The 19628-nt window shown below is 42.0% G+C and overlaps 1 protein-coding gene across 3 annotated transcripts in view; it reads left to right on the top strand.

Moving 5' to 3' along the window:
• PTGES (prostaglandin E synthase) overlaps positions 1-19628 on the top strand; it is a 270044-nt gene that overhangs the window by 126553 nt on the left and 123863 nt on the right. Inside the window, exon 1 of one of the 3 annotated variants that reach the window (XM_044058620.1) lies at positions 1725-2017. The exons of the other annotated variants lie outside the window; for them this stretch is intronic. Within the exon in view, the coding sequence (XP_043914555.1) occupies positions 1910-2017 (108 nt within the window). The 5' untranslated portion in view covers positions 1725-1909. Of the gene's footprint in view, positions 1-1724; positions 2018-19628 lie in introns of those variants that run through there. 3 annotated transcript variants of the gene reach the window in all.

Below are 19628 nucleotides of genomic sequence, written 5' to 3'. Positions count from 1 at the left end.
AACAATGCTTTTTTTGGCACTTAGTTTGAGGCTATGATTTTGACACCAGGTGTCCATTTCAGTGAGGCCCTTTTGCAGGATGTCTATGTCGGCAGGGGAATCGATAATGGCACCCAGTTTGCAGTCATCTGTGAATTTGGTTAGCCATAGACCCTTGGTGTTCGCTTGCACTTCAGGGAAGTATATACTGAACAGGAGGGGTCCCAAGACTGAATCCTGAGGTACTCCACTTGTCACTGGTTTGGAGTCGGATCTAGAGTCAGCAACTCTTACTGTGTGGGTTCTGTCCATGAGCCAGTTGGCCACCCATCTCGTGACGTAAGGGTTTATGTTAAGGTTGATGAGTTTATCAAAGATTCCTGAATAAGGAATAGTGTCAAAGGCTTTAGCGAGGTCCAGGTAGGCTGTGTGGACCGCCTTGCCCTCGTCTATGGCCTTAGTAACTGTTTCAAAGAAGTCTACCAGGTTTAGGAGACATGGCCTACCTTTTACAAATCCAAATTGGGTAGCATCCAGAGTTTGGAGGTTACCTATATCTTTGTTTATGAGTTCCAGGATGATACGTTCCATGGCCTTGCAGACCAGGCTTGTCAGGCTAATAGGTCTATAGTTCCCGGGATCTGTGGTGGTTCCTCCTTTGTGGAGTGGGATATCCATTGTTGCTGTGCACCATTCTGTAGACACTTAGGCTGTGGTGAGGCTGTGGTTGAACATGGATTTTAGGTGGGGGGGGGGCTAGTTCATTTTGGAGTTTCTGTAAGACGCAGCCTGGGATGTTGTCCGGACCCATGGATGCTGTGTTTTTGGCTTTAGAGAGTGCCGTTTTTACCTGTGTGTTTGTGATTTCCAGGGCTCTACAACCATCTGGTATAGTTATAGGCCCTTTGGGGGGTGAGGGGCGAGTAAAGTTTGCACTGAACCTATCTGCCAATATGTTGGCAATATCAGTTGGCTCTGTATATTTTGTCCCGTTCTGTTGTAGCTCAGTGCAGAGCTGGGTATTGCCATGGAGATTCTTGACATGGCTAAAGAATACCTTGTGGCTGTCTTTGGAATCTGTGGCAATTTTTCTTTCGAAGTTAGCTCTGGAGGATTTTATGAGAGACCTTAGTTTCTTACTGAGGCTCGTCAGAGAGTTGCTCCATACCTGATGTTCATCGTGTTACCCTGCTGACGTCAGGGAAGAAGCAACAGCAACCGACGCCGGACCAAGACTTTGGAACTCAGGCCGACTGCGGGACCGCCTGACGGCAGGATAACCCAAGTGTCATGACTGCAGCAGGGTGAACACTCGAACATCTACATTTATGGTAGGTACAAAACTGTACTTTTTTTCTCTCTTTTGCAACAGTTTCTTCCTTCTGTTGTAACGTTTGTTAATGGAAGGGGACCACAAGATCGGCTTCCTTTTTCTGGAGGATAGCGTCTTGATTTTATTGGGGATAGCATGATCCATCCACTCATGCAGGTGCTTATAGAATGCAATTGTGTAGGATTCAGCAGTTGTGACTGTATTGACTGTGTTATCCATCTGCAGAGGCATCACAGAGTTAGTCACCTCATTCATGAGGAGCGTGAAGTTTCCTTTGGAAAGGTTTTTTAAGATGGTTTCCTTGTGTGGGGGTGGGGTCAGGATGTGGATATCTAGGGTGATTAGTTTATGGTCTTTCATCTATCTTAATATGTTTCTATTACAGCAATCAAGTCTTCTCATAGATCAGGTTCTTTTGGACTGAAAGCATCTTTCTTTACTCTCCGTTTCATGTGAGTCTTCATAAGAACGTTCCAGAACATATTACTGTGTCATATCCTAGTCAAATGCATCTTGCATCTACTGTTGCTCCTCCTTATGTGGAACTCATCTGCTCATCTCGCCTCAAGCTAGACAAGAAAAACATATTATACATCAATGCAAAACAAATATGAAAACAATCCCAAAAAGTTCTGGCAGACAATTAACTTGCTCCTCCACCCAGATAAAGCCACAACCCCAGAACCAACAACCAGTAACCAAAGCGTGAGTATTGCCTCATAAATTGTGTGCCTTTAAATATTTGCGGGTATCATTTGATGATGTCACTTTATTCTAGCTTGTTTAGATTGTTCAGTTTTTAGGATGGTTCATTATGTAAACTTTGAATTTTAACCTCATTGTATTCTGATGAAGCCATTGATTCTGGTGAAAGCGCTCAGTCTTTGGGATGTATTGTCTGTTTTATTACTGTCATTGTGCCATTAAATTGGTGTTTATTGTTTGTGTTTGGATTTTTTTTTTATTTTACATGCTAAAGTAGTTCAGTATGTGGACAATTCAATGGTACGCTGCGCAGCAGATACCTTACCAAACCTCCAAATAGTAGCCCAGTAAACTTTTAATGATATCAAAACATATTTGAGTAAATCACAACTAATCCTTAACCCCAAAAAGACACAGTTAATGTTATTTACCAGTAGCAAGCAATCACCATTTCACCATTCTCTCAGCAAACAACACAGTCATCCAACCAGATGAGCATACAAAACTCTTCAGTGTGACTATCGATAAACTCAGATTTGACCAACACATAGCCATCACAATTAAGAAAGTTCACATCAGACTTGACTGACTGTACAGAAGCAAGCCATTCCTCACTGACAATACCAGACTAGCTATATCCAGAACCTTCTTCCTCTCTACACTCCTTTATGCTTTCCTCTTCTTTACCAACTTAAAAAAATCAGACAACCAAATTGGAAACTTACTACAACAAAATAGCTTGCTTTGCAGCCAACCTTCCCCACGAAACCCACCATTGTATTGCTCTACATTAATTAAATTGGCTCGAGCTAACTAACCTTCTCCATCTCTACCAACTTAAATTTACACACAGTATCATCTTCCATCCTGACAGTTGCCTGTCCCTCAAGGAACTTGTTGTCCCCTACTTATGCCCACGAAGTTTAAGATCTGCAGCCAGAAACTTGCTCACAGTAAACAAAGCTAACAACACTCACGGTGAAGCTCTATTCTCAAATCAAATAGCCAAATTATGGAACTTTATTGTCATTTAGGACCACACAAGTGCAGCCTAAACAAAATTACAAATGTCAGCTCACAAGAGAAATGCAGTGCAAATAACGTAGATACAGCGGTATCAAAGAATAACATAAGAAAGAAAATAACACTTATGACATGCAAGAGGTAGTTCACATTATATAAACACATTCAATACCCATTATCCAGTGATAAATAATAAATAAATACCCACCACCAAACCCCTACACTGCTAAGATATAGAATGAATAGAGACTAGTGAATAGTAGCTGTTTTGTTACCATATTGCACTTGTTAACCTTAGATGTGACCCAGTAAAGCCATCATATTACATAATAGTAATGCTGGCGGTAATTGCTCTGAGCAGCAGGATTAAATGAAAAAAAAAAGAGGCTTCAATCTGTCAGGTATTATGGTTGGTGTCTGTATTAATAAGTCTCACAGCTGTAGGATATAAACTGATGTTCTTCGTGTTTCACTGTTGCAGTCATCACACTTGGGTTATCCTGCCAGGGGTAGCCCTTAGTTGGCCCGAATACCAGAGGCTTAGTATTTCTGTGTCGGTTGCTGTCACTCCAGGACTGATGTCAGGTCTTCAGTGGTATAAAATCTGGCAGCCGACACCATTACATCAGTCTTTCTTGCCGAGGAGCCTGAAACAGATGCAGAAGCAGTTTGTACGAGTGCCGGTCGGCCGCTACCTGAATTTTTGTTTCCGAATTGAATTTGAAGTCTTCTAAAGCTAAGTACCCCATTGGGGATCCTTTTTCTTGCTCTAACTGATGTCAGAAAAGTCTCACCTGTGGAAAGCAAATACCACAACGAGATTTCCATTCTTACTGCGTCACCTGTTTAGGCCCAGACCACGATGTCCCTCACTGTCGCTTTTGTGCTTTGTTCAACAGCAGAACTATACGTCATCGGGCCCTTATTGTAGCTAAATATTTTCACTCTCGATCTCCGAATTCCGAAATGGCTTTGGTAAGCCATCTGACTACCGATCTTCTGAAAAAAACATAAGGATAAAGACATAGACAGACCACACAGGTCTAAAACTGTCAACGATGCTTCCGTTAAGCTAGTTGCCAGCTTGCCAGTCCTCAGTGAGCACTTTCAGAGCCCCTGATGCCCACATCTGTGGATTTGCAGGCCGCTACCGAGACCTGTTCAGCGTCCTGTATGCAGCGAGACTCTTTTTTGACTAAGGATCCTGCAGATGTCTCTACCTTGGATGAGTCCGTAGCCGCTGAGCAGGCACTGGCTTCCGAGGAAGTTCTTCGCACTACAGATACTCGACATATACTGACTACTTCTTTTGCATCTTCAGTTCTTTCTAAAACTACCAAGTTTCTAAGGCCAAGGGTACGAACTATGCCTAAAAAACGACAACCCAAGCTCAAGCACCTGCTTCTATGCCTCAATCTCAAATGCTTAAAATGGCGGAAGACCTTATCGTGCTTATTAGGGGAAGCCAGCCTACCACTTCCAAAAGAAAAAGAGACTTATCCCCAGCAGTTTTATCTGACCAAGAGTCCAATGACTCCAAGGTTTCTGAATATGAAGACATGCAACCCTTGTCTGCTTATGAGGATTCAGATGCAGAGGAATCCATTCCTTCTGCCTCTCCTCCAGAGGATTTCTCATTTGGTGAAATCCTACATACTTTAAGGGAACATTTCCAATGGGATTGTTAAGACTATCCTCAGTCCAAAAAGAGACTCAGGGAATTTTTAGATTTACCATAGCACAGACCTTTAACCATTCCTCCTGTCCTGGATATTGTGGATGATGTATTTATGGAATCTAGTTTAACCCCTGACACCTTTCCACCTGCTCTCAAGGAAGCCTGACAGGTATTACAGAGTCCCTGACTCACACAAATTTCTTTTCAAAAATCCTACTGCTGACCCAGAGGTGATCTCCCAAGGACCTAAAGGAATAAAAACAACCGCAGCTAAGAATCCCACCCCCTTGGACAGGGATTCCCAAGCTTTAGACAGATGGGCTAAAAAAATATACACCTCTGCAACTCTTGCCATTAGAGCACTAAATTGTCAGTTCCACATACTGAAATACCAGCAACATACTATGGAACTCCTTAAACAAAACATGTCTACCTTTCCGGCTTGTGCAGAAAATAAAAAATTACAGGAGCTTATGCATTCTGCAAACCAAGTTACTAAACACACCTTGCAATGTGGCTTTGCTGCCCTAGAAGCATCTTGCAGGGCAGCAGTCACAGGTTCTGTACTTAGAAAGCATGCTTGGCTTAAGGAACAGACCTTGCCAGACCATGTCAAATCAAAACTATTGGACACACCATTGAACAAAGACAATTTGTTTGGCACCAAGGCAGAAGAGGTCTTAAAAAAGATGTAAGAAAAAGCTAAATCTATGCAGACAGTTAAGGACTTCTTACAGGTCCATCCTCTGAAGTTCAGTAGGCATTGCCCCTCCAAACACTGGTCCTTTCCAGCCCCCTCAAGACCAGCTCAGACAAGACCTAGGGGAAGCAAACCCCGCCCCAGATAGCAGTCACGGAATGCAGAGATCTAAGCAATGGAGTTCCTCCACTTCAAAAACAGGTAGTGCTAAGCCACCCCCTTATGGAAAGAACTCACAATGACTGTACACCTCCACTCCTTACCTCTGCCCATCTGCTTGTGCCCCTAGGAGGAAAACTCTCCTCCCATGCCAAAAACTGGGTCTCTATCACCAACAACTGATGGGTCCTCAATATAGTGTCCCAGGGATACAAAGTCTATTTCCACACTATGCCAACCCCAAAAGGGTTCCCAGATCTTCCTTCAAACCAGTGGGCAGAGCCACAAAACTAAGTCCATTCCCTGCTCTCCATGAGGGCAATACAGCTGGTTCCTTCAGTCCAGATAGGCCAAGGTTTCTATTCCAGACTGTTCCTGGTACCCAGAAAAGAGGGCACCTGGCACCCAATCCTTGATCTATCTATTTTAAACACCTTCCTGGTGATACCAAAATTCAAAATGCTCATCCTCCAGCAGCTTCTACCTATGCTTTCCAAGGATGCTTGGGTAGCCACCCTAGATCTCAGAGGCCTACCTACACACTCCAATCAGGGAATCATGCAGGAAATACCTACGTTTCAGGGCAGGATCAATGCACTTTCAGTTCTCTGCACTTCCCTTTGGTTTACCCACTGCTCTCAGAGTTTTCACAAAATGCCTGGCTCCAGGCATTGTTTTTTGCAGACAAAGGAATATTTAAATTTACCCCTACCTGGAGGACTGCCTGATTCAGACAGACAGTCAGGAAAAGCTGTTACTGCACCTGACCTTTGTAAACGACCTACTGACCTCCCTGGGGTATACGATAAATGAAAAGAAATCCAGACTAGTCCCCACTCAAAAAATTGTATTTCTGGAAGCAAGTCTGGATACAGCATCCCAGATGGCATTCCTTAGTCCAGAAAAATAAGCCTACCTGACAGGCTACTTCTCTCAGCTAGCTACCAGGACCCAGTTATCCACAAGGAAAATCCTGCAAGCTCTAGGGTTCATGGCCTCCTGCATTCTACTCATTCCATATGCCAGACTGCATATGAGGAAACTTCAATGGTAACTAAAAAGCCTTTGGTGTCAACACTCTCAGGACTTGGAAACTATCATACCTGTGATACCCTGTCTAAGGAAAGATTTTCTTTGGTGGGCAGCAGCATGCAACCACAACAAGGGTCTTCCCTTCTCACAACTCCACGCTACCCAGACCCTAACCACAGAAGCATCAGATTATGCCTGGGGTGCACACCTGGACAGCAAGTGCATTCAGGGCCATTGGAGCCCAAACCAAATACATCTGCACATCAACCAAAAAGAGATGCTAGCTGTTCAGCATGCTTTGACAGCTTTCAGACCCCTACTCTCCCCAGGTCTCTACTGATCAAAACAGACAACATCACACTGATGTGGTACATCAACAAGCAGGGAGGAACTCACTCTTATCCTCTCTGCAGGCTCGCCATGACCCTTTTGCATATGGCTTCAGTCATGCAAATTCACCTGTAAGCACAATTTCTGCCAGGCTCCCAAAACTCTCTGGCAGACAACCTAAGCAGAAAACTCCTAGACCCACACGAGTGGCAGCTAGACCACAGCACCTTCAACCTTGTAACCCAGAAATGGGGCAGCCCGAAGGCGGACCTCTTTGCCTCCCACAACAATCATCAGCTCAGAAAATTCTGCACCAGGGAACCTCACAGCAAGACCTGGAAAGTGGATGCCCTATCCTTCCAATGGGTAAACCTCTCGATCTATGCATTTCCCCCTCTACTTCTACTTTCAAGGGCACTACTCAAAATAAGGGAGGAAAAACCAGGAGCAATCTTGATTGCCCCAGACTGGCCATGCCAGCACTGGTACCCACTGCTGCACAGTCTTTCACCCCTGCCACCATGGCACCTACCTCAGATCCTAACTCTCCTGACCCAGCAGAATGGAGAATTCATGCACCCACAGTTGCAGACCCTGAACCTGGCAGTCTGGCTTATTCCCTGACCTCTCCTCCAGTTGCCAGCCTAAGCAAACAAGTCCTGGATATTATACTTGAGGCCAGATGCCCCAGCACTAGAAAATCCTATTCTGACAAGTGGTTGAGTTCGCACTACATGTAGAAAACCGACAACCAAAGTGCATGCTCAAGCTCCCATGCCACAGAAACAAATGCTTAAAATGGCTGAAGACCTTATTACTCTAATTAGGGGAAGCCAGCCTTCCCCTGCTAAAAGACAAATAATGGAATTTCCTTCTGATTCTACAGACCATGACTCAGATCCCTCTGATTACCAGGACATACCCTTATCTACCTATGAGGATTCTGATGCAGATAATTCCATTCCCTCTGCCTCCCCTTCGGAAGATTTTTCTTTTGGTGAAACCTTGCATAATTTAAAAGAGCATTTCCATTGGGAATGCCAAGACTATCTCAGTCCAAAAGAGACTCAGAGAATTTTTAGACTTGCCCCAGCACAGGCCTCTAGCTAAACCCCCTGTTCTGGATATTGTGGATGATGTCTTCATGGAATCCAGTCTTACTCCTGACACTTTACCACCAGCTCCTAGAAAACCTAACAGGTACTACAGAGTACCTGACTCTCACAAATTTCTTTTTAAGAATCCTACTGCTGATCCAGCAACCATTTCCCAGGGACCTAAAGGCATTAAGGCTACTACAGCCAAAATCCCCACCCCTTTAGACAGGGATTCAAGAACTTTAGACAGATGGGGTAAGAAGGTACATACCTCTGCAACTCTGGCCATCAGGGCCTTAAATTGCCAGTTTCACATGTTGAAGAACCAGCAGCATATTATGGAACTAATTACACAAAAAAATGTGTTACTTCCAGATTGTGCAGAAAATAAAGATGTACAGGAGTTAATGCATTCTGCAAACCAAGTTAGTAAACATACTTTGAAGTGTGGGTTTGATGCCTTAGAAGCATCTTGCAGGGCTGCTGTCACTGGGTCTGTACTGAGAAGGCATGCTTGGTTGAAGGCACAAATCTTGCCAGACCATGTCAAAGCAAATTTACTAGATGTCCAAAAACACAGATGAGACTAGCCACAGCAGAGGTATAGAAATAAATCGTTTAATGACTGCAGTATATAGTAAGCGCTTTCACGTCTACATGACGCTTCTTCAGACTTTAATAACTACACTAAAACACATCCATTTAAGTAATACTACCTATAAATTTAGCCTAATCACATTAAATTCAATTACCAATTAACACAATTAATTATAAACATTTAAAGACATATACACTTTAAAATCAACAACACAGAATTTCTATATATTCATGCATATATATCTGGAAAATATAAATACATATGCATACGTATATAAAAACAAGGATCTCTAAAAATAATATATACATGACTATAAAGTGTTAATAAAACACTAAAATCAATGTGAATAGGAACGTGCTGCTAAAAAAGGCTTCAGAGTCAGCTTCTCATTTAGTCCATGTCCCCTGTGACTCTGAAGTTTTAGTATCCACCTGTTCTCACTTTCCTCAGTGTGATTTCTAATATCACCTATTCTGTCTGTTTTATTTATTAACTCTACAACATTAAATTTGAACTTATGTAATGTTCCTACATCTAAGACATATCAAGTTAGTGCATTGCGATCTTTCTCCCTATTGATCGCATATGCATGCTCTCTTACACGTTCACAAAGGCTTCTATTAGTTTTACCTATATAAAAAGACTGCCATATCTGACAGACAGCCAGGTAGACTAAATCCCTGGATTTGCAATCAGCATAAAAATTAAATCTATATTCATGACCTGTGTCTGGATGTATAAAATTATTATTACAAGACATGTAGACGCATTGATTGCATCCTCTACATGGGAAAGTGCCTTGTCTGATGGATAAGACAGGCCCTTTTTTGTTGTCCTCATAGCATAATAGCCTCTTTAATGACTTTGTATTCCTATATGAAAAGCTGGGTTGTGGGCCTATTAACTCTGCAATCCTATCGTCAGTGGTTAAAATGTTCCAATTCTTACTAATAATGTTTTTAATCTTCAAGTTTTTATTAGAATAGGGAATTACCATAATATTTATCTTCTTTCATTGATCACTATTATTAATGCTGTCTGTATTCCCTCGATTCCTGTAAAGAAAAGGTTTCCCTCTTTCTTGTCTCATGGGAGTATTAACTTGATATACACTTGCAACTTCTTTCTTACTATATCCTCTTGATGAAAAATTCTCAGCTAACATATCTTGCTTCATTTTGTAGCTTTCATCATCAGTAGTAAGTCGTGACATTCTGAGTGTCTGACTTTTTACAATATTGTGATAAATATGTTGGGGATGCATACTACTGCGATGTAGGATGCTATTCCTTCAACAAGATTTCCTATATACTTCAGAGTGTACCATATTGCCTTCTTTGATTATTTGTGTATCTAAAAATTCTATCTTAACATCAGAAATTTTAAATTCAAACCTCAGAAAGTCAGTAGTACCATTTATATAATCAATGAACTCACATAACTCTATTTCAGTACCAGACCATGTAAAGAAAACATCGTCCACAAAACGCTTATAAAACTTGATGTGGTCACTATATAGAGTGTTCGCCATAATGTAATTCCTCTCCCAATATGCTAACACAAGGTTAGCGTAAGAGTTTGCACAAGGGGTGCCCATGGCAACCCCTTTTTTCTGTAAATAGTATGTGCCATCATATAGGAAACATTATTATTCAGTACCAATTCCAGTAGTGCTAGGGTTCTAATGATTGTGCTCCTAGGAATTCCTTCTTCAATTAGAATGTGTCTTACGAACTCCATTCCTGTATCATTCGGAATCGAGGTGAACAATGAGACTACAATCAAAGTTACTAATAACTCATTACTTACATTGTTTGTTAAAACCACATGTTCACCATAACTCTCCAGGAACTCCTGACTATCTTTCAGTATGAACATATTCCTGTCCACTATTGGCCTGAACTGTTTCTCAACAAAGATAGAAGCAGGGTCTGTTAACCACCCACTACCTGAGACAATAGGTCTCATGGGAGGGTCAACTAGAGTTTTGTGTATTTTGGGAAGTCCTCTGAAGGTGGGAATTAACGGTTGGTCAACTAGAAAATATTTATACAGATCATGATCAATAGTATTGCATAAAATCAGGTCATATAATTCAGAGTGCATGCTCTTAATTAATCTATTTAACCGAATACTATTTAGTGTTTGATATGTTTCAGAATCTTCCAACATATTGGTCATAGTATTAGAATACATGTTACAGTCTAAGACCACAATAGCCCCACCTTTACCTGCTTGTCTAATCATTATGTCGTGAGTATCCTGCAGTTTCTTAATAGCTTGAAAATCATAAAGTGTCAAGTTATAAAAATCTGGTTTAAATCGTGAATTATAAAGTTCTATCAAATCACATTCACAAGCTCTCTCAAAAGTATCTAATAAAGGATGTCCTTGAGGAATGAAAGTAGAAGGCTTGGTAAATATATTCCTATTTCCCATATCATTGTCACCAAATAGCATTCTCAAATTAAAATTTCTGGTGAACATTCTAATGTCCACCAAGATATCAGTTATATCCACTGATTTGGACGGTATGAAGGAGAGGCCTCGGTTGAGTAGAAACCTCTCACTTTCAGTTAAATTATAATTAGATATATTCAATACTAAATCTTCTGGATAGGACGAAGTACCTTTTTCTGGAACTCGTGTCTCTTTCCTGATGTTTTCCTTTTTCTGGCGCTCCCCTGCGGCGACTATCTGGCCGAAGTCATCTGTCGGATGGGTAAAGGGAAAGAAAACGCCATGTTAGTTCCCTGAGAAGTTGTCAATGACAACGAACTGTTTTTATCCAGATGGCACTCCTCCTTCCTTGTAGCTTCTGCCGTAGATGTTACTGCCCTATTGTTAGTGTGCCCGGATGGGCCTTCACCTGCATCCAATCGAATGGCAGTCTCGGATGCTACATCACCACGTAAAGATGGATCAATGGGCGTGGGTGTTCTTGGTAAATCTATGGATATAGATGTCCGCGTTGACATCACAGGGGTGGGTGTAACTGTTGATGCAGTATGAGCCGTAACAGTTGTATTATTGGCATTATAAGTGCCATGTACAATATGATCAACATTGTTTCTAGGCCAAGAAAAGACTTGACCTTGACAAAAATCATTTAGGTCACGCTCCAATTTCTTTTTCTTGTCAAGCAATTGCTTGTTATCAAGAATAGATAGTCTTAGCGTAACGTCCGCAATACGCACTTGCTTTTCTTCCATGCTGACAAGATTTTTAAGGTCATTCTCCATAGTCATAATTTCTTGTAATAATAACTTCTCAATATCCTTATATTGTTCTATTAACAAGTTAATATATCCATAACTCGTCTCCAGATTTAGCTTCTGCCATCTGGTTAACAGTTCTGGATAGGTAGTACCGAAGGTCGGCATCTTCAAAACCCTCAATCCTCTAGGTACTACCTTAAAAGTGAGACATGCCTCCAGGTGCTGTCTCTGCCACTGCGTATTTCTTAGTTTCTGTAAATCATTTTCCAGCTTCCGTGTCAACTGAAGCACCTCAATATTCCTTGCTGTATTCACTGTCTGCTGACCTTCTTTAATTAATTCATGAGAAGTAAACTTCAAGAGTGGGTTCTCAGTCATCCCAATAAATTTCTGTAGCACACTGGTATCAGTTTCATGAAGTGATAACACTCTCTTCTCTGCCATGTTCCAGGAACCGTAAGAAAAACAAAATTATAAAAACAGCAAACCGTCCTGGATAGGGAGCCTCTTCAGAACAAAACCAAGTATCCAAAAACACAGATGAGACTTGCCACAGCAGAGGTATAGAAATAAATTTAGCCCAATCACATTAAATTCAATTACCAATTAACAAAATTAATTAAAAACATTTAAAGACATATACACTTTAAAATCAACAACACAGAATTTCTATATATTCATGCATATATATCTGGAAAATATAAATACATATGCATACATATATGAAAACAAGGATCTCTAAAAAATAATATATACATGACTATAAAGTGTTAATAAAACACTAAAATCAATGTGAATAGGGATGTGCTGCTAAAAAAGGCTTCAGAGTCAGCTTCTCATTTAGGCCATGTCCCCTGTGACTCTGAAGTTTTAGTTCTCACCTGTTCTCACTTTCCTCAGCGTGATTTCTAATATCACCTATTCTGTCTGTTTTATTTATTAACTCAACAACATTAAATTTGAAGTTATGTAATGTTCCTACATCTAAGGCATATCTAGCTAGTGCATTGTGATTATCCTCCCTATTGATCGCATATGCATGCTCTCTGGGTCTGTACTGAGAAGGCAAGCTTGGCTGAAGGAACAAATCTTATCAGACCATGTCAAAGCAAAATTACTAGATGCTCCATTAAAAGTGGTAAGCCACCCCCTATGGAAAAAGTTCACAATGTCTTTTCAATCATCCTTCCCAGCCATGCCCAAGTACTTGCACCCCTAGGAGGAAAACTCGCCCTTCATGCAAAAAACTGGATGTCCATTACTCAGGACCGATGGGTTCTAAACATTGTATCCCAGGGATACAGATTCAACTTCCATTCACTGCCAACCCCAAGCGGGTTGCCAGACCTTCCTTCAAACCAGTGGGCAGAGGCTCAAAAGCAAGTACTTTCCCTTCTCAATATCAGAGCTATTCAACCTGTTCCAGTAGAACAAAGGGGACAGGGTTTTTACTCCAGACTGTTCCTGGTGCCCAGAAAAGAGGGCTCTTGGCACCCTATCCTGGATCTTTCTATTCTCAACACCTTTCTAGTGGTCCCAACATTCAAAATGCTTACACTGCAACATCTCCTTCCTATGTTAGCCAAGGATGCCTGGTTAGTCACCCTAGACTTAAAAGAAGCGTATTTGCACATCCTCATAAGGGAGTCTTGCAGGAATTATCTACATTTCAAGGCAGGCTCTATGCACTATCAGTTCTCTGCACTTCTCTTTTGCTTATCTACTGTGCCCAGAGTATTCACAAAGTGCCTGGGCTCCAGCCATTGCATACTGCAGGCAGAGAAATATTCAAATTTACCCATATTTGGATGATTGCCTGATTCAGGCGGACAGTCAGGAATTGCTACTTCAGCACCTGGCATTTGTAAAGAGACTCATAACTTCTCTGGGGTACACCATCAACGAAAAGAAATCACAACTGGTGCCCAGTCAAAAGACTGTATTCCTGGGAGCAAACTTGAACACAACTTCCCAGATGGCATTCCTCACTCCAGAAAAAAACAGGTCTATCTGACAAACTACTTCAAACTAATGGCCACCAAAACCCAGCTATCTGCAGTGAAAATCCTGCAAGCCCTAGGATTCATGGCCTCATGCATTTTGTTAATTCCATATGCAAAACTGCATATGAGAAAACTTCAATGGTACTTAAAAAGTCTCTGGTGCCAACATTCTCAGGACCTGGATACAGTGATTCCTATCATACCTTGTCTAAGGGCAGAGTTCCTGTGGCGGGCAAAGACATGCAACCACAACAAGGGACTTCCTTTCACTCAAACCCCTGCTGCCCAAACCCTGACAACAGATGCATCAGACTATGCATGGGGGGCTCACATGGCAGGCAAATGCATTCAAAGCAAATGGAGCCCAAGACAAATCCCCCTGCATATCAATCAAAAAGAGATGTTAGGTGTACAGAATGCTCTGACAGCTATCAAATACCTTATCCTTCCAGGGCAGCTCCTGATAAAGGCAGACAACACCACATTTATGTGGTACATAAACAAGCAGGGGGGAACTCATTCTTACCCTCTCTGCAGGTTAGCCATGACCCTGTGAAACACAGCCTTGATGCAACTAAGTGCACCTGCAAGCTCAATTCCCGCCAGGCAAACAAAATTCACTGGCAGATGACTTAAGCAGAAATCTGCTGGACCCACACAAGTGAAAACTGGAAACCATCTCCTTCAAATTTCTAATCCAGAGGTGGAAGACACCAGAGGTGGACCTCTTTGCCTCCCCCCAAAACCATCAATTAAGCAAATTTTATACCAGAAATCCTCACAGCAGAGAGTGGAAGGTGGATGCCCTATCCTTTTAATGGAAAGGCTCCTCAATTTATGCCTTTCCTCCTCTGCCCCTCCTCTCAAAAGTACTACTCAAGATCAAACAGGACAGGCCTAGGACAATCCTTATTGCCCAAGACTGGCCACGCCAGCACTGGTACCCACTCCTCTGCAGTATGATGGCAGTGCCACCCTGGCACCTACATCAGACCCCCTCCCTGCTGTCCCAGCAGGAGGGACAGATTGTGCATCTTGCAAACCCTAAACCTTGCAGCCTGGCTTATCCCCTGAATACACCATCTGCAACCCTCAACAAACAGGTGTTGGACATCATCCTTGAAGCCAGAAGGCCTAGTACTAGGAAATCCTATTCTGAAAAGTGGAAAAGATATTGTTCCTGGAGTCAGTCTCAAGGAAAGGACACAGCCGTGCCCACCTTATCTCAAATCCTGGATTATCTAGCAGAGCTGCTCCACAGAGGCCTATCCTTCACATCCATTAAGATTCGTGCCTCTGCCATCTCAGCTCATTATAATAATGAGGCTCCTCTCTTTTTTCACCCCCTCATCAAACAATTCCTGAGAGGAGCCAACAACTTAAGGCCCCCTAGGAGAGCTCCTACCCCAGCCTGGGACTTTAACTTTGTACTGAAGAAGCTCACGGTTCCACCTTTTGAACCTGCTGCTTCAGCAGAGTTAAAATTCCTCTCTTGGGAAACAGCCTTACTTCTAGCCATCACTTCAGCAAGAATAGTATCTGAGTTACAGGCACTAATGGCTGTGGAACCTGTCATTATTTTCCACGTTGACAGGTTTTCCCTCAGGACTAATCCATCGTTTATGCCAAAGGTGGTATCCGGTGTGGCTTTAAACCAATCCATTCATTTGCCAACCTTTTTACCTAATCCTCAGAATAAAGGGGAAAGGATCCTGCACTCCTTGGATGTGCACAGACAGCTTAGGTTTTACCTGGACAGGACTAAACCTTTCAGAAAATCTGACCAGCTGCTAGTCAGCTTTGTAACAGGGGCAGAGGGCAAGGCCATTTCAAAGCAAACCATTTTCAAATGGATAGCACACTGCATCTATTTTTGCTACAAACACCATGGAAAACCTACCCCACAGGGGATCAGAACTCATTCCACTAGGGCTACCTCAAACTCTACAGCATTTCTCAGGGGAGTCCCTACCAGGGACATCCTGGAAGCTGCAACCTGGAGTTATGTACACACCATCACCAAACATTACCACTTACCTATCTTTTCTAAGTCCAGAGCTGGATTTGCCACAGCAGTCTTACAAGGCCTGCTAGCCAGCCCTAGCACTTCTTGACTGCCTCCACCCTTCCTCAGCTTTAGGAATCAACCCAAGTGTGATGACTGCAACAGTGAAACACGAAGAATATAGTACAGTTGTGTACACTTACCATAAATGTAGATGTTCGAGTGTATTCACTGTTGCAGTCCTGGTTTCCCTCCCTCCAGCCCCCTGGTCCTTTCTATACTTTCTACCTATCTATTTTTTGTGCATATTTTATGGCAGGGGTATGTACTTTTTACTGGAGGTGTTACACACCATGCAATAGCTTCCAATTTTGGGGGCTTCTGACATTTGGGGCAAGAAAAACTGATGTAATGGCATCGGCTGCATGTTTTATACCCCTGATGACCTGACATCATGGAAGAGGTGACAGCATCCGATGCAGAAATCCCAAGACTCTAGTATTTGGGCTGACTGAGGGCAGATAACCCAAGTGTGATGACTGCAACAGTGAATACACTTGAACATCTACATTTATGGTAAGTGTACACAACTCTACTTTCTGTTCATATCATCACCAAACATTACCACTTGCCTATCTTCTCCAAATCCAGGGCAGGCTTTGCAACCACAGTCTTGCAGGGCATCCTAGCCAGCCCCCAGTCTTCTTGACTGCCTCCACCCTTTTCTAAAGCTTTGGGAATCAACCCAAGTGTGATGACTGCAACAGTAAAACACGAAGAGCATAGTACACTTGTGCACACTTACTATAAATGTAGATGTTCGAGTGTATTCACTGTTGCAGTCCTGGTTTCCCACCCTCCATCCCCCTTGTCTCTCTCTCTCTCTCTCTCTCTCTCTCCCTCACTCCTTACAGGGATTTTTGGTATTTCCTTTCCACTGGTAGTGTTCTTCCACTACAACCTAGCTCCCTATTAGGGGGCTCCTGTCATTTGGGGCAAGAAAAACTGATGTAATGGTGTCAGCTGCCTGATTTTATACCACTGACGACCTGACGTTAGTCCTGGAGTGACAGCAACTGACGCAGAAATACTAAGCCTCTGGTATTTGGCCGACTGAGGGCTACCCCTGGTAGGATAACCCAAGTGTGATGACTGCAACAGTGAATACACTCGAACATCCATGGTAAGTGTACACAACTGTACTTTCCTGAATCTGGTTGTCCTACAGCGGAAGCTGCGGAACGCAAGTTGTGAGAACCAGTTGTGGGCCAGATGGCTCAAATCAGCAAGTATTTTATATGTTCTCTTTCTTGCTCTTGTAAAGAAAAGCTCCTGAATAGAAGGAAGGTTTGTGCTCATGATTTTCTCAGCCACCCTCACCACCCTCTGTAGTTTCTTCTTCTCAGCAGCTGTGCAGTTGCTGAACCATGCTATAAAGTTGCTATTGAGGATGCTTTAGATAGCTCCCCTGTAAAAAGTGCTAAGAGCAGACAGTGGGAACCTGGCCCTTTTGTGCTTTCTCAGGAGGTGAAGCCTCTGTTGAGCCCTGGTGACTATATGGTTGTTGAGATTGTGTAGAAACATGGTCCACCTTGTGAAGGCACTCACCAAGACTTGAGAATGAATTCAGTTCCAGTAATATTGCATTTATTTTCTTTTTGAATTCATCTTTCCATTTGGACCCCTACATTGAGTACTCATAGATGTCCAAGAAGTCATCTAGGTGCCAGTGTTTTGGAGAGTTAATATGCTTAATTGCATCTATTATTTTCTTTTAATGACTAAGCCAATCTGTTCCAGATTCATATCTTAGATAATTTATGTTGTGCTCGAACCATTGCTCTCTAATGAGGGGTAATTTGGCTCCAACACTCCTTATCTGGTTTAAGTCATTTTACCATTCTCAGGTGCTAGGCAGAAGTACTACTTTTGATTTTATCTATAAATTGGCCACATAAATTAGATGTCCCCAGCTTTCAGAATTAGGCAAGGCATAACTCTGAAGTGTTCTTGATTTTGCCTCATATTTTTTGCTGTCTCCATCATGTTTTTGATGTTCTGTTAGATCAATGTGGATTATAGCCACAGTAATGTCAGACATCTTATGCTTAAAGAAAATACATGCTGATAAAAAACTTATTGTCCTGTTAATTTTCTAAGCAAACTAGAGTAATATTTTAAAATTGTACCTACGTTTTGGCTTTTGTCCACTATTATTGTTGGCTTTATGCTTGATTCTTGAACAAAAAAGCTGAGACAGCCATGAGCTAAGTTTAGATATGCAAAAAGACACTTGCTCAGTATAGTAGCTATAATAAGATGAAGCTGTCAGGGGACACAAATGACAGTCTTAATTGCCAATCGGAGGCAAATACAGAAACATGAATCAGTTAAGCTAGCTGCTGTAGAACTGCTGTTATGCCTGGTCATTATCAGTCATTACAGATTAAGCTGATTAACTGATTTGACTGTTTGTTTTAGCTTTGCTATTAGCAGGTGTAGTCATTTTTTTTGTCCTCAGCTTTGTGTTGCTGGAGTGCCACTGCAGGAACTGGCTAGGGTGCCAGCTGACTTGGAAACAGCTCTGCATCTGCACCAGAAGTACACTATAGTGTCCTAAGTGTGAAGGCCAGTTCAAATTAGTCTCAGGGATTTATGTTTACAGTTCAGAATCCATTTATTATGTCAGTGGTTGTGAAATATTTAGAATACTCAGCCATAGCCAAGTTTTGGTCTAAATATGGAATGAGCCAGCAAGAAAAAAACACATTCTGATTTCTGATTTAGCTACCGTAGTCTGTAATATGTTTCTACTTACATGTGGGCTTTAGAAGTGGTGAAATGAGAAAAAATGTTTTAACAGATTTTATCTGTTATAAGTCCATCTCTCCATCGGGCTGTCCAGAATTTCTTCATTTAGTATATAAGAGCCCAGTGTGATACACTCCAGGTATACACACATACTGGGCCTTTGTTAGGGTCAGTTTACCCCTGATAACTTGACAAATGGTTACCCCACAGTTATAGCCATCTTGTGCGTTCACATTATTATTAAGTGACTAAATGTGCCACACTCTAAATCTTTTTGTTTTTATGAGTCATAGGTAAATGCAACCTGATTCTGAAAAGATGGGAAAGATTCACTTGGCTAACTGGGTAGGTGGGCTGGTCTGAGGACAACAGCCATGACCTGAGCCAAAAAAGCACTAATATTGTACAATGCAGATAGATGCACAACAGACAGGTAATATTTACAGCATTTTCAATTTGAGTATGGGTAAATTACTAGATCCTACAATAAACTATTCTTAATTTGTAGATGAACAGTTATATAAAATAATATTAGTGCAGTTCAGGGGGAAGCATGTAAAGTACATGCACAGTATATTTCTGTGTATCTACAATATTAACAGAACAGCATATATACTTTACAGTTTTAAATGAGGGGTACAGCACTGTGCCTGCTGTTTGAGTGGTGCAATATTGCACCTCCCGTTTGAGTGGTGCAATACTGTACCTGCTGTTTGAGTGGTACAAGACTGTTCTTACCGTTTGAGTGATACAGTACTATTCCTTCTATTTGACTGGTACAATACTGTGCCAGCTGTTTGAGTGGTACAATATTGTACCTGCTGCTTGAGTGGTGTAGTACTGAACCTGCTGTTTGAGTGGTGCAATACTGCACCTCCTGTTTGAGTGGTACAGTACTGTACCAGCTGTTTGAGTGGTGCAACACTGTACCTGCTGTTTGAGTGGTGCAGTACTAAA

The sequence above is a fragment of the Protopterus annectens genome, chromosome 16.part0 (assembly GCF_019279795.1).
Source record: "Protopterus annectens isolate FY-2018-M chromosome 16.part0, PAN1.0, whole genome shotgun sequence".
NCBI classification, from domain to species: Eukaryota; Metazoa; Chordata; order Ceratodontiformes; family Protopteridae; genus Protopterus; species Protopterus annectens.
Note: the sequence above shows the minus strand (reverse complement) of the source record. Positions and strands in the feature narration are given on the sequence as shown.